The 15,999-nt window shown below is 36.9% G+C and overlaps 1 protein-coding gene across 1 annotated transcript; it reads left to right on the top strand.

Annotated features, from left to right (window-relative positions):
• Positions 1-923: 923 nt before the first annotated feature.
• Positions 924-14,860, top strand: LOC143398150 (protein phosphatase inhibitor 2-like). The gene is made up of 3 exons (XM_076855223.1): positions 924-1,048; positions 13,607-13,704; positions 14,220-14,860. The coding sequence occupies exons 1-3, from the start codon at positions 924-926 to the stop codon at positions 14,858-14,860; spliced, it is 864 nt and encodes a 287-aa protein (XP_076711338.1).
• The last annotated feature ends 1,139 nt before the right edge of the window (positions 14,861-15,999 follow it).

The following is a 15,999-nucleotide window of genomic DNA, read 5'->3' on the forward strand; positions in this document are numbered from 1 at the left end:
AGACCCTGTCTCAAAATTTTTTAAAAAAAGGGCTGGGGATGTGGCTCAATGGTTCAGTGCCTCTGGGTTCAATCCCTGGTACCAAAACAAACAACAAGAATAAAACGAAGAAACAAACAAAAATCATTAGAAAAAGCCAGTTAATTTGGAGGAGGAATTTTCCATGGAGTTTGCCAAACTTGTACCCAGAAAGCCCTTTTTAATTGTAACATTTTCATGGTGGCACCTGTAGCTTAGGCCGGTGCCTAAGCTCCCTTTTTTCCCCAGGCATGATGACCCAGCTGCAGTGTAGACATACTGCCTCAAAACTGTTCACAGGGACCCAGTGAAAAAATGGTGCCAGACTTCCTACTTCAGTCTTCATGACCTTCTTATTCTGTTGGAAGACAGCACCAGATTCAAACATTCTAGAACTCAGTTCCCCAGTCTGCTTCTTCTCAGGAGAGGATACCACCAGGGCCTCACCAACATCCTTATAACACAACAGCACTGACATAAATTCCCAGAGCACAACTGCAGATCCCTGGCCAGCCTGCACAGGGATGAGGAGGCAGAAGGGCACACTTTGACCAATGTTGCTAGAAAGAGATGACACCGAATTTGGTTCTCCTCTGGAGGCAGTGGGTTTGGACTCAGGGTATGAGATGGGGGACCGCACCTGCAGACAGGATGCTGGTGCCGCCCCATTCTCTTGCAGCACGTTGGAGCGTTGCGTTTTCCAATTGTGCCAAAAGAGGCAGCTGGTGTCCAGGTTCTTCCGGTTCTCCCCTCTGCTCAACTCATTCATGAAGTCAATGCGTTGGATTCGAGCCGTCCAGGAGTGACCAGAAGTGCTTCCAGACTCCAGATCTGCTCCTGGAACCAAACTTGCTCTTGGGAAGGGGACAGTTTCTTTCCACCACGCCCTCTATAGTTCCGTCATAATGGAATGCAGTGATGTGGTGGCACCCCCACACCAGGCCCTCCTCTCTGCTGTCCTTCTTCTCAGTGACTGGCACATCAGAGGAGATTTCAGAAGACTACTGACACCGGCTCAGGCAACGGGATCGTAGGCGCCATTTTCTGGACGAGTCTGATGGGTTCGAGAGTGTGGAACTGAGGTCTCACGCTTTTGCAGGTTGTATGAAAGCAGGAGCCAGAGGTGGGAAAGGAGGACCTCCCAGAGACACTTCTGTTCCTTTGAATGAGCTTAGTGCAGTGCCTTTACCTGAAGTGTCTCATGAGACAATTTGTACTCAATTATTTTTCATTTTCCCCCTCCGGAGAACTATTCATACGTTACTTACATGTTGTTTTAGTACTATCTTGAGAACGAGTTAGAGAAATGCTTCCAAGCTAGAAATTACTTCCTGGAGTTTTTGTGTCAGCTGGAAACAAGGCTCTGGGTCACTGCTTTGGTAGCTACACAATACAGTGTGCTGTTTAAGTGGGAGAACAGAGACCCATGGTCATCCTCCCTTTCAGCAGGGAAGTACTTTTCAGGAGGTTGACAGGTACAGCTCACTGCTGCCCTGACTTCTGCCTCCTTGGCATCAATCTCTCTGTGCTTCATGTCCTCCTGTTCATGCTGGAAGTCCATTCCTTCTAAACAGTGGCCAGGAACTAGATCACCGTTTTCCTCCTCTATTTGATTAAAAATCACTGTCTTCTATTTTGAGACAAAATCATAGTCCCCTTTGGAACAAGTGTTCTGGTTATTCTCCATGACCTTCCACAACTATCCTGGCTCCTTCATCATGCTAATGTCTTAGGTAAATAAAAAACTGGTCCAAATGCTCATCTGTGCAGTCAAATGAATATTATCTTCATCTTTTCATAACTACTCAATCTTTGAGGATGTTTCTGTGACTGATCATGATTATTATTGGAAAGCAGAAGGTAGCATGCCTGAGCACATGTGTTGCAGGAGTTCTGCTAAATACTTCACAGGGTGGACACATTGTGGAGACTCACTTTTGGTATTAAAGCCAGGATACCCACCACCTTGACAGCACAAACATGGTCCTTTTGCATTTCTGTCTTCATGCTTTCTTAGTTCCATTTTCCAGTTTTCCTCACAATCCAAACTCCAGGCCCAACAGGGTTCTGGCTCAGTGCAGTCCACAAGCTGAGGACCTACAACTGTACTGCAGGAGCACCCACTCATCAGTTGCTTTGTTTGCCAACTATGCACTGGGCTACCTGAAATTGTAACCCACTCCCCAGGGCTGCATGTGGTGAGGGTTGACTCCATTGATTTTTTTAGATTGTTTCACTCATTATTAAAACCTTTGACCCAGCCCACTCCATAGCACTGCCTACCAGTTTACATTTTCTGCTTGAGCTGCCAGCGTCCTGAAGTCCGCTCATATTACCTGCTCCAGAGAAATATGGGAATTTGTAATTTTTGAAATGCATAATTAATTTCAATTACAAGAGGTAATTTTTGTCTTTTCTTTTTCTTTTATTATGTTATGCTCACTGTGACATATTTGTATATGCACATAATTTGCTCCAATACACTTCCCATTCTTCCTCCCCTTCTCCCTTCCCCTATTCATCTCCTTTATTCTCTGGTCTTCTATTTATTTACATGTATTTTTCCCCCATTGGTGCATTATAATTTTTCACAAAAGTGGAATTTATTGTGATACATCAATAGGTATAGAATAATTTTGATTTATTTTATTCCCCTTTTCTTTTTCCCACCCCCTTTATCTTCTTGATTCCCTACCTCTACTTTGCTGATCTTTAAGAATAATTTTTTTTGGTCAAGAATCTTAAATATTCTGCAATGAACCATCACCTCTGCCCCCCCTAATCCTGTTCTGGCCTTTTCACCTTCATCTTTCTCCCATCCTTGGTTCCCTGCTGCTCTTTCTTAGTAAAACCAGTAAAACCTCTTAAAATATTTTATTTTTCCACTCAATGAATACCTTGCTGTTCATTTTTTAGTTCTCACACTATTTGTGGTCCCTCTCCCAGATTCTCAGACTCTACCCAGACAAACACTGACCACTGCAGGACCAGGGTCTCAGAGCCTGGATTCAAAGGAGAGGTTTAAAGATCCCAGTGCCCAGGAGTTGGCTTTGACATCTTGCCCCACCTGCCTGAGTCTGATCATTAACCCAGTGCTTATATAAACCTAGGGCCTTTCCTGATGTGTGCAAGGGCCCTAGGTTCAATTCCCAGTGCTGAAAATATTAATTTTTTTGGAAATTTATAAACGTGAATTGTTATAATCTACATTTATTTGCCTTGTTTTATGCATACAATTCTTTAATAAAATAGTATTTAAATCACTTACCTTTTAAAAGATACTTACAAATAAATAATATTTTTACATTCTTGTTTCATTTTGGACTAGTTGAGCATTCATATTTGTTTTATCTTGATAGTTATTCATATTTGTTCCAATATTTCAGTGATTTCTTCAGGGCTTACAGTATGTGTTATCTACTATCTAACTTTCTAACTTTAAATAATGTTATACATATGGTATAATAATCTCACAAAATTATAGTTGTATATACTTCTTCAAATTATTTATAAAGTTATTGTCATATATTTTATTTAAACTTTATAAATTTCAATATATAATACTTGAATTTTTACTTTGAACAGTAAAATCCTTTGCTGAATTTCAGAAGAAAAATTACCTCATATATATCTACATATTTAATAGTTCTGCATTTATTTTCTTAATTTTTGTTCTTTTTGGTTACATATGACAGTAGAGTATAATTTGACTCATTTATGCAAACATGGAGTATATAGTACTGTCATTAGGATCACAGGCTCATGATTGTTTATGACATAGAGATTCACTGTGATATAGGAAATTATGTCATAATCATTCCATTGTCTTTCCTATTCTTACCTCCTTCCATTCATTCCCCTTTGTCTAATTTACTAAACTTTGATTCTTCCACTCTTTCCATTGTTGTGTGCTAGCATCTACATATCAGAGAACATTTGACCTTTGTTTTTTGTGGATTAGTTTATTTCAATTAGCACAATAGTCTCCAGATCCATCCATTTACTGGCAAATGTCATATTTCTTGATGGCTGAGTAATACTCTATTGTGTATATATACCAAATTTTGTTAGCCTAGGTTGGTTGAAGGGCACTTAGGTTGGTTCCATAGCTTAGATGTGGGTGTGTCACTGAAGAATACTATTTTTAAGTCCTTTTGGTATAAACTGAAGAGTAGGATAGCTAGGTCAAAGGATGGTTCTATTCCAAGTATTCTAAGGAATGTCCATACTGCTTTCCAGAGTGGTTGTACCAATTTGCAGTCCCACCAACAATGTATAAGAGTACCTTTCTCTCCACATCCTTGCCAACATTTATTGTTACTTGTGTTCTTGATAATTGCCATTCTCACTTGAGTTAGACTCTCAGTGTAGTTTTAATTTGTATTTCTCTAATTGCTAGAGATATTAAACATTTTTTTCATATATTTGTTGACCATTCATATTTCTTCTTCTGTGAAGTGTTTGTTCAGGTCCTTTGCCCATTTATTGATTGGGTTATTGTTTTTTTTTGTTAAGTTTTTTGAGATCTTTGTATATCCTGGAGATTAATGCTCTGAAGCGCAGGTGACAAAGATTTTCTTCTGTTCTGAAGGTTGGTTCACTCATCACTTTCTGGATTGTTTCCTTTGCTGTGAAGAAGCTTTTTAGTTTGATACCATCCCATTTATTGATTCTCGATTTTACTACTTGCACTTTAGGAGTCTTGTTGAGGAAGTTTTAGTTCCTATGCTGACATGATAGAGTCTTGGGGCTAATTTTTCTTCTAGTAAAGGCACAGGTTCTCTGTTTCTCTGTTCTAATACCTTGGATCTACTTTGAGTTGAATTTTGTGCAGGCAAGAGATAGGAGTTCAATTTCATTCAGCTACATATGGATTTCCAGTTTTCCCAGCACCATTGTTGAAGAGGCTATGTTTTCTCCAATGTATGTTTATGATGTCTTTGTCTAGTATGAGATAACCAACTATGTTGGTTTGTCTCTGTGTCTTCTGTTCTGTTCTATTAGTCTTCATGTCTGTTTTGGTACCAATAACATGCTATTTTTTTAAGTTTTAAAAATATTTTATTAGTTGTCAATGGATCTTTATTTGTTTACATGTGGTGCTGAGAATCAAATCCAGTGCCTCACACATGTTAGGCAAGTGCTGTGCCACTGAGCCACAATCCCAGCCCAAACATGCTGTTTTTGTCACTGTTATTATGTAGTATATTTTAATGTCTGGTATTGTGATGCCTCCTGCTTTACTTCTTTTGGTAAGAATTGCTTTGGCTATTCTGGGCCTCTTATTTTCCAAATGAATTTCAAGTCTGCTTTTTCTATTTCTACGAAAGATGTCATTGGGATTTTAATAGGAATTGCATTAAATCTGTATAGTGCATTTGGTAGTATGGACATTTTGACAATAATAATTCTGCCTATCCAAGAACATTGTGAGATCTTTCTATCTTCTAAGGTCTTCTTCAATTCTTTTCTTAGTGTTCTGTAGGTTTCATTTTAGTAGAAAAGTTCTTCACTTCTTTTGTTAGATTCATTCCCATACACTTTATTTTATATTTTTGAGGGTATTGTGAATGGGATAGGTTTCTTAATTTCTCATTTGGCTGATTCATCATTGGTGTATAGGAACACAATTAATTTATTGCTGTTAATTTTATATCCTGCTACTTTGCTGAATTTGTTTATGAGCTCTAAACATTTTCTGGTTGAGTTTTTTTGGCATTTGATTATAGGATCATGTTGTCAGCAAATAGTTTGAGTTCTGCTTTTCCTATATGTATCCCTTTCTTTTTTAATTTTTGCCTCATTGGCTAGGGCTTCAAGGACTATGTTGAGTAGAATTGGTGAAAGAGGGCATCACTGTCTTATTCCTGTTTTTAGAGTGAATGCTTTCAATTTTCTTCACTTAGAATGATGTTGGCCTTGATTTTAGCATCCCTTTTACAATGTTGAGGTATATTCCTACTATCCCTAATTTTTTCTAGTATTTTGAACATGAATGGATGCTATATTTTGTCAAATGATTTTTTCTGTATATATTTAGATAACCATGTGATTCTTCTCTTAAAGTCTATTAATGTGCTTTTATTTATTTGGATTTCCATATGTTCAACCAATCTTGCATCCCTGGGATGAACCCTACTGGATCACTGTGCACTATCTTTTTAGTATGGTTTTGTATGTGATTTGCCAGTATTTTTATTAAGAATTTTTGCATCTGTGTTCATTAGGTATATTGGCTGAAGTTTTCTTTCCTTGTTGTGTTTTTGTCTGCTTTTGGTATCAGGGTGATACTAGCTTCACTGAATGAGTTTGGGAGTGTTCCCTCCTTTTCTGTTGTAATAGTAAGAGGACTACTGGGGTTAGTTTTTATTTGAAGGTAGAACTTGGCTAAGAATACATCTGGCCCGGGACTTTTTGTTGGCAGGATTTTGATGAAATCTTCAAATTCATTGCTTCAAATTGATATATTTAAATTTTGTATATCCTCCTGGTTCAATCTGGGAAGGTCACATTTCTCTAGAAATATGTCCATGTCCTCAAGATTCCTACTTTATTGTAGTATAAATTTTCAAAATAGTTTCTGATTATTGTCTATAATCCAGTGTGTCTATGGCATAGTTCCTTTTTCATCACAAATTTTAGAAATTTGATGTTTTTCCCTTTTTTCTTGTTTAGCAGGCTAAGGGTTTATCAATCTTATTGATTTTTTTTAAAAGACAAAACCAAAGGCTGAATGTTTTTTCTTAATATGCAGATGCTAATTCACAATAAGTCTGGGGGCCCTAGGGAAGAATAGTGTTACCTTAGATTAGGTAGAGGGAAGCCATGGGAGGGTAGGGGAGGTGCTGTGGGGTTAGAAAAGATAGTAGAATGAAGCCGACATTATTACTGTGTGTATACATGTCACTGCATGACCAATATGATTCTGCAATATGTACACTCAGAAAAATGAAATTATATCTCATCTATGTATGATATATCAAAGTGCATAAATGCATTCTATTGTCATGTATAATTAATTAAAACAAATAAAAAAAAATTAAAAAATAAAATACAATAAAAAAGTATTTAGCCATTCAATTAAAAATAAAAAAGAACCATCCTTTTGTTTCATTGATTTTTTGAGTTTTTTTTGGGTGTGTGTGTGTGGATTTCAATTTCATTGATTTTTGCTCTGATTTTAATTATTTACAGTCTTTTACTGCCTTTAGTATTGATTTGTTCTTTTTTTTAGGACTTTGAGGTGTAGTTTATATATATATATATATATATATATATATATATATATATATATATTCTTATTTTTGAGGTGCATTATTTATTTGGTTAATTTCTGTTCTTTTAATGAATGAGCTCAGTGCTATGAACTTTCTCTTAAAACCATCTTCATAGTGGCTTAGAAAATTTTGATATATTATGTTGTTCTTGTCATTTACTTATAAGTATTTTTTAAAATTTCATCCTGATTTCTTCAGCTATCCACTCATCATTCATTAGAATATTATTTAGTATTTAGATACTAGATAAGCTTCTATTTTTATCTATGCCATTGATTTCTAATTTCATTCTGTTATTATCTGATATAATGCAAGGTATTATCTCTATATTTTGTATTTACTAAGCATTGCTTTGTGGCCTAATATGTGGTCTATTTTAGAAAATGATCTGTGTGCTGCTGATAAGAAAGTGTATTTAGTCATTGAGGGATGAAATATTCTATATATGTTTGCTACCTCTAAGTTATTAATTATATTTATTAGTTTTAGCTTCTTTGTTTAATTTTTGTTTGGAGGAGCTATCCAGTGATGATGGTAAAGGCATCCAGTATTATTGTGGTGTGTTTTATTGGATTTTGAAATTGAGAAGGGTTTGTTTGATGTATGTAGGTACTCCATCATTAGGGACAGAAATGTTTCTGATTGTTGCATCTTGTTGATGTATCATTCCTTTAAGCAGTATGAAATTGATTTCTTGGTCCTTTCTGATAAACTTGGGTATGAAGTCCACTTTATCTGATATAAGTATAGAAACCCCTGCTCATTTATGAGATCCATATGAATTATAAGATTTTCCCCATGCTTTTATCTTCAGACTGTGGATGTCTTTGCTTATGAGGTGAGTCTTTTTGGAGACAGCATGTTGTTGGGTCTTGTTTTTTAATATAGTCTGCGTCTTTTTAACAATATTTTTTAGTTGTAGTTGGACTCAATTCCTTTATTTTATTTATTGTTATATGTTTCTGAGGATCAAACCCAGCACCTTGCACATGCTAGGTGAGCGCTCCACCACTGAGCTACAATCCCAGCCCCTCTGTGTCTTTGATTGATGAGTTTAGGCCATTTACATTCAGTGTTATTATGAGAATTGATTTTTATTTTCTGTCATTAAATTAAAAAAAAATATATATAGTGCTGAGGATTGAACCCAGGACCTCATACAGGCTAGATGAGCGCTCTACTGTTGAGCAACAACCTTAGCCCCTATTTCCTGTCATTTTGATTTATTTTTGGTTTATAATTTGAATTAGTTTCTCCTTTGATTGCTTATTGTTCGAGTGTAGTTCCTCCCTTTACTGGTTTTCACTTTCATTGTTCATTTCTTCTTCATGAAATATCTTATTGAATATGTTTTGTAGTGCTGGGTTTCTAGTTATGAATTCTTTTAACATGTTTATTATTGAAGGTTTTTATTTCATTATCAAATATGAAGCTTAGTTTTGTTGGATATAGTATTTTTGCTTGGCATTCTTTTTCTTCCAGGGCTTGGTATATATTATCTAAGACCTCCTAGCTTTGAGGGTTTGGGTTGAGAATTCAGCTGCTATTAGAATTGGTTTCCTTCTAGATGTGTCCTGTCAGTTTTCTCTAGCAGCCTTTAAAATTTTATCATTATTCTGTTCTGGCATTTCCATTAAATATACCTTGGTGTAGGTCTGTTGTAATTTTGTATATTTGGAGTACTGTATTTGATTTCCACTTCATTATTAAGTTTGGGGAAATTTTCAGATATTATTTCATTGAAAAGATTGTACGTTCCTTTGGTTTATATCTCAGAGCCTTCATCTATCCCTATAAATCTTAAATTTGGTCTTTTCATGTTATCCCATCTTTCTTGTAAGTTCTGTTTGTGTTCTCTTGACATCGTTTCTCCATGGTCAACTTTATTTTCAAGATTATATATTTTATCTTCTTTGCCTGGAACTCTGTTTGCCTGGTGATGCTTTCCATTGAGTTTTAAATTTTGTTTATTTGATTCCTTCTTTTAAGAATTTCTGATTGATTCTTCAGGAATTCTATCTACTTATTTAGATGGTCTTTCACTTCTTGGATTTTCTTTCTAATTTCATTCCTTACATTGTCTTTTAATTCACAGATCAGTTTAACTATGAACTTTCTCAATTCCTTCTATGCCATTTCCTCCACTTTAATGTCATTGGATTCTATTATGAGGTATTTTGACTTCTTTAGGATAGTTTGTTCCCTTTGCTTTTTTATGTTGTTTGTATGTCTACTCATATTTATCAGTAAGAATCTTGAGGTGGCAGAGCTTCTATTATATGAATTTACATTGTTTTTGAAGTTTTCTAGTACCTCATGCTTTAGTGGTAGACAAATAATAACAACCAATGCAATCAATATCCAACATTGAACTAAATACTTAGTTCCTATTTTGGAATCTCCAATGTTAATTGGCAGTATAAAGAGAAAGGGTATGTAGGCAATTGCTGACAGTATAAATATTGTGTTCATAAAAGAGTTTGCCATTTAAAAAAGGTGAAGAGGGAGAATGCAGAGGAGATTTAGGATGTAATAATTGATAGCGAGAGCGAGAGCGAGAGAGAGAGAGAGAGAGAGAGAGAAAAGAATTAAAAGATCAGTGAAAAAGAGAACAATAAATTTGGCTGTTAGCAAAAGACAAGAGAGGAAGAGAATCAAGGGAAATAAGAGAAAAAGAATATAAGACAAAAAATATAAAGCAAAACCAAGGTATACCTATAAAAAACACTAGTCCCCAAAAGACAGAGTCAAGAAAATAACTATCTTCAAGAAATGCTAAAAAAAAAGAATAAAATAAAAAAAGAGTGAGACAAATATGTATATATTTAAATGTCCATGACCACTCAGCACACAAAAGTTAAAAATGTTCTTGATGGAAGATTAATGTATTGTTTCTGCAGTGATGGTAAAAAGTTGTCTATATGTTGGTTGTCAGTTCCTAATTGCCCATCTTTCCATTTTTTCTGGAGGTATGCATTGTGCACAAAAGTAGTAGTTGCAGGCTGTCAGTTTTTTCCTTTTTGTGGAACTTCTTATTGTTGCCTGTTCTCAGCTTCCCTTCTCAGCAGTATGAGGTGTGTTGTGTTGGAGGGTATTATCTACTCCACTCATAGTGAGGTGCAAGTGTAGAGTTCTGTGAAAGGAGTTCCCAGAGGTGGTGCTGTTTGGGTCTAGCTAGATCCCCAGTGCTTTGTGGAATGAAGTTTGGTGAAGCTTTTAAATCAGTACCCCTCTGGAACCTGGCTGCTTCCAGTCTACACAGGTGTCTGTACTGCATGACTACTCCCCCTTGGGTTCTACTTGAGCAATGGAGAAGCCAGTCCTTTGCTCTCCTCTACCTCCCATGGCTCCTGTATCTTGGCCATTCGGTTGAGTCCCAAGTGCACATTTCCTGTCTCACTAGATCAAGTTCCTAGTCATCCCAGCTGGTCCTGTGAACTGCAAGACTCAAAGTGTAACAGACACCCAGGATCTCTCAGGTCTGAGAGTCTCAAATTCCTCTGAGTACAATACTGTTCATGCCAGAATTTCACCTGTTTTTCTAGTCAAACTCTGGGTCCTTTGATAGGACTTTGTCAGGTCAGGTTTTTGGACCCATCTGGAATTACACAGGTCTAGGCACTTGGGTTTTGACCCACACTAGCCAGCCACCATAGCACGATGAAAAAAGATGATGGCTGATCCCACTCTTTGCAGGTCACTGGGAGATGTGCAGCATCCCTCTCATATGAAAGCAAAGTGCAGTCATCCACTGGATCAGCTCAACAATGTACTGGATTATCATCCTGTGTTTTAAGACACACCTCAGTGCCACTTGGAATATGGGCTCTCTTAGTCTCTCTCTCTCTGACCTGCCTGCAATGGATCTGCATTGGCAGCCAGTGGTGCTGGTGTTGTATTATTTTCTTTTGCTTTATTCTATCAAAACTTCTATGTCCCCGGCTGGGGATGTGGCTCAAGTGGTAGTGCGCTTGCCTGGCTTGTGTGCGGCCCGGGTTTGATCCTCAGCACCACATACAAACAAAGATGTTGTGTCCGCCGAAAACTGAAAAATAAATATTAAAATTCTCTCTCTTTCTAAAAAAAAAAAAAAAAAAAAAAAAACAAACCAGGCCCTAGGCCATTCTAAGAGTCCAGTATTAAATTCCAGTAGGATTTCTTTCTTTTTTCCTTCCTTCCTTCCTTCTTTCTTTTCTTTCTTTCAACTGATCTCAAAGAGAAGCTGTTTGTACTCTTTCCTGGTCCCAAGCCATGGAGTAATTTGGAAAGTAACCTTCTCTACTCCACCATCTTGACCTTTCAGAATTAAAAAAAAAATTAAAAAAAAACTGTTGTCATAACATAGTCTATAGGAAAACATTTCTCTCTTTAGGAGTTCTGGAAAACTTACTAATGTTAGCACCCTGAACAGAGCAGCTTGGGTCTATTGGGTGCATCTGTAGTTCTTTTACCATCACATGGCTCCTTTTCTGCTCAGGCAATGCTGAAGACCAATTTGTTGAGAAATGTCTTCGTGGCTGCTAAGTAGGCAAGAGTTTCCTGAGACAATTTTCCTGTGTGTGTGTGTTTATATGTGAATAAAAAAAAAGTTGGCCATGTTGGTCTTATTTAATATACATTGGTTGCCCATTTGCTGGTGGCTCTTCATAAATCTACTTATAATCGTGACCTGTAATTCCAGAAAAAAACATAGTGTCACCAATTATGAGAGGTTTTCTTCTGGCATTTGAGAACCTACAAGTTCAGTTATATCTTGTGTGCTTTTCCCATAATCTTCATCAAGAATCTTCTGCCTTGGCTTCTTACTACTGCACAGTGCTTTGTGGAATGATGTTTGGTGAAGCTTTTAAATAAGCACCCCTCTGGAACCTGGCTGCTTCCAGTCCACACTGGGTGTCTGTACTGCTTGAATCTCCCTTCAGTTCTACTTGAGCCGTGGTAAGGGTTGATAGGAGGTCTGACAATTTGGGTCCAAAGACAGGTTCAACTCAGAGCATATTCCTTCTTTGCTCCCAAACCTGAGTTAATACTGTTTCTCTTATCTAAATTCATCTCCCCTCTCTGTTCTCCAATGTCTAGCTTACTCCCAAATTATTCCAACCCTACGCTGAATATCTGGGTACTACATCTGTCTATTTCATATGTTCTGTGCAGTTACTGAAAGTGTGTTCTATTTCCTATGATAGTGCTAAAAGTGTTCCTTGCCCAGGGACTGATCATATGGGTTTTGTTGTGTGGCATCTTTGACCACAATTATATTGCAATAGAGACTGCATCTTCCTCTGTGGGTATGGAGACTGTATATAATGGGTATATAATAGGTACTCAGTAAATGCTTTCTTTACAAAACTTGTGACACCTAAATAGCATGAAAGGAAATGGAGACTGGCAAATGACAGCTAGGGTGATTGGAGCCAGACCAACTATAAGTTCAAAATGGATTTTTATTTGGGGCATCCAATCTGAAATTGCCTTCTTTTGTGAAACATGGAAGTCTCAACCAAATTCCAAAGCCACAAACCAGTTCAGTCCCTACCCTGTACTGAAATAGCTGATTAGAAAAAAGTGTTTTTACAGAGGGTTAAAAAGGCAGAGTCAGAAGAAGTACTCCAGGGTCTTATATTCCAGTTCTATTCTGTCAGAACTGGTGCTTGTCCATTCAAGGGATCTCTCTTCATCTTTGAGTCTTAAGCATAGCAGGCAATGTGATGGAAAAGGGAGATGACTGAGAACAGGATTCTATGGCTGGAAAAATAGAAAAGAACTTCTTCCTACCCAACCTTGGGGTCTGTGTGGCTGATTCAAGGGGCAAGGGTTGATAGGAGGTCTGGCAGTTTGGGTCCAAAGACAGGTTCAACTCAGAGCATATAAGTGGATATGTTCCCCAGGGCAAAGTTCTGTAAGTTTTCCTATTAAAAGCCTTAGAGTTTATTGCAGCCACATGACATTGCTGTTGTAGCACAAAAACTCCCAGACTCCCTTATGTTAAACCCATGAGCATGGCTATGTTCCAAGAAAACTATTTATGGACACTGAAATTTAAATTTCATTTAATTTAACATTCCGAAAAATAGTGTCATTCTTTAGAATTTTAAACCATTTTTAATCATTCAAAAATGTGGGAAAAATGTTCTTGGTTTATGGGTTATGAAAAAGTGGTGACAGGCTGAATTTAGCCCACCAAATATAGTTTACTGATTATTGCTCTTAAGAAGTAGCAAATGGACCACCTTACTTAACATTATTCTGTTTTCAAAAAGTCTGATTTGGATCTTTTAACTCTAACCTTAGTCTGTTTGCTTGCATTCCAGATGGGTGCATCCCCTTTTTGCCAGTAACAACAACAGTGGCCTGGTTGGTACAGTAGCAGCTTCAATAAGTGCTTTGGCAGCATTTGAATGGAATGTAAGTGACAACATATACTTTGCCTTTAAATCAAACCCATATCCATAAATTTCATAAAACCATTTCTCAGGTTTTTCTGGGACTCTGTATAGGATGTATTTCTCTTTGGTTTGACTTTTATTTTTCCTTATCCTAGTAAGCTTTATGTTTTAACTTCAACACCTCCATTCCAGTCACATTATTATTCACCTATGAGAGTTTTCTCAAGCAGTTATTCCCACTAGGCGGGAGGATGGTGAGTTCAAAGCCAGCCTCAGCAAAAGTGAGGTACTAAGCAACTCAGTGAGACCCTGTCTCTAAATAAAATACAAAATAGGGCTGGGGATGTGGTTTAGTGGTTGAGTGTCCCTGAGTTCGATCCCTGGTACCAGCCCCCCCGCCACCAAAAAAAAAATCTAATTTCTGAGTGAAGGGCCGTTGGAAGAGGGCTGTGGCCTTGGGGTTGTTGTGTCACTCAGTTCTGAAGGGGCTCCGTGGGTATCTGGTGAGTTCTGCTAGCGTTTGACCTTCTCTTCCCAGACCCCACACCAGCAGCGACCCTGAGCCGACACCCAGAAAGACCGGCAATAGTGGCCTCCACCGCCTCGCACCCACCCATCAAGGGGATCCTGAAGAACAAGACGTCTGCGACTTCCTCGGTGGTGTCCTCGGTGGAGCAGCCCCACCGGAGTGTTGAAGAGGAGTTGAGTAAAAAATCCCAGAAGTGGGATGAAATGAACATCCTGGCAACGTATCACCCAGCAGGCAAAGACTATGGTTTAATGAAAATAGATGAACCAAGCACTCCTTACCACAGTATGATGAGTGATGATGAAGATGCATATAGTGATACAGAAACCACTGAAGCCATGACTCCAGATGTTCTAGCTAAGAAATTAACTGCTGTTGAAGGCTCAGAACCAAAGTATCGGACTCGGGAAAAAAAAAGCAGAGTCGAGGAGAAAAATGACTTCTCACTTGAAGAACGAGAAAAAAAGCGACAATTTGAATTGAGGAGGAAGCTTCACTACAACGAAGGACTGAATATTAAATTAGCTAGACAACTAATTGCAAAAGATCTACACGACGATGAAGATGAAATGTTAGAGGCAGACACTGAACAATCAAAGCAAGGATCTACCACAAGTGGCCAACAGCAAAACAAATCACAAAATTTATAGAAGAGATTTGTTCAACGTTGCAATTTGTTTGTCAAATACAAACCCTGTTCACTATAACATGCTGCTTCTTGTTCTCCACAATTCATGACTTAAGTACCAAAATACATTCCAATTATTTTTATTGCCAAGAATTAAATGATAACCTTAGAGACTGATTAGACTAAAGATGCCTAATTAATGCATATACAGTGTAATGTCATCAGTCTAAAACTGCTTTACTTTAAGAACACTGATTAATTTGTATAGGACATTATATAGCTTTTTATGCTTTAGAAGTTAAACAACATCTAGAGGGAGGGGGAAGGAGAACTAATTTATTTTCATCACTTCTAGATGTGATACCTCTTATAAAAAGTTTTTTTTAAATCAAAAGCCTTCTTGCAACAAGAAGATATATAGGCTGAATATATATATATATATATATATATATATATATATATATATATATATATATATGTAGGCGGAATTATATATATATATATATATATGTAGGCTGAATTATATATATATATATATATATATATATATATATATATATATATATATATATATATATTCAGGCTGAAAAGTATTTTAACAGTTGTCTTCAATTGACTTTTTTTGTCTAATTGAGAAGGATTGTAAGCATTACTGTTGCATTTTCTGGCTTACTATCTTTAAAATTCTTGTTGTGTTTATAAGGAAAGAACTGAAGTTTTCTCTACTCAGAACTAGCTTTTTTTCCCCACAAATAAATTACCAGGTTTAACTTGTGCTAAGGTCTGCTGTAACTGCTTGTTTTGGTACATTGAGCAGACCAGATCAATATTTTCAATAAATATAATTGTAGCTATCAGTATTCGATTTACATACCTGTCTTAACCTCCTGCTTCTGTTTCCTACTCCTTTCTACACATAAGCACACGATTGTAAGGATTTTATAAAAGGATAGCAAAACTGCTACAATAATGAAATTCTCATTTTGGCCGTGAGTGCTTATTAATTCTTCTGATAGATAAAGAAAGTCAATTGAGTGGTAGCAATACTATAGGCAGGCAGGAAATAACATTCAACTATTCAATTTCTGCACATCTCTTATTTACAGTGTGATAATTAAATTGCTATTATCAGTTAATTTGACTTAATTAGATCTTAGAAAA

The sequence above is a fragment of the Callospermophilus lateralis genome, chromosome 1, assembly GCF_048772815.1.
Source record: "Callospermophilus lateralis isolate mCalLat2 chromosome 1, mCalLat2.hap1, whole genome shotgun sequence".
Taxonomy (NCBI): domain Eukaryota; kingdom Metazoa; phylum Chordata; class Mammalia; order Rodentia; family Sciuridae; genus Callospermophilus; species Callospermophilus lateralis.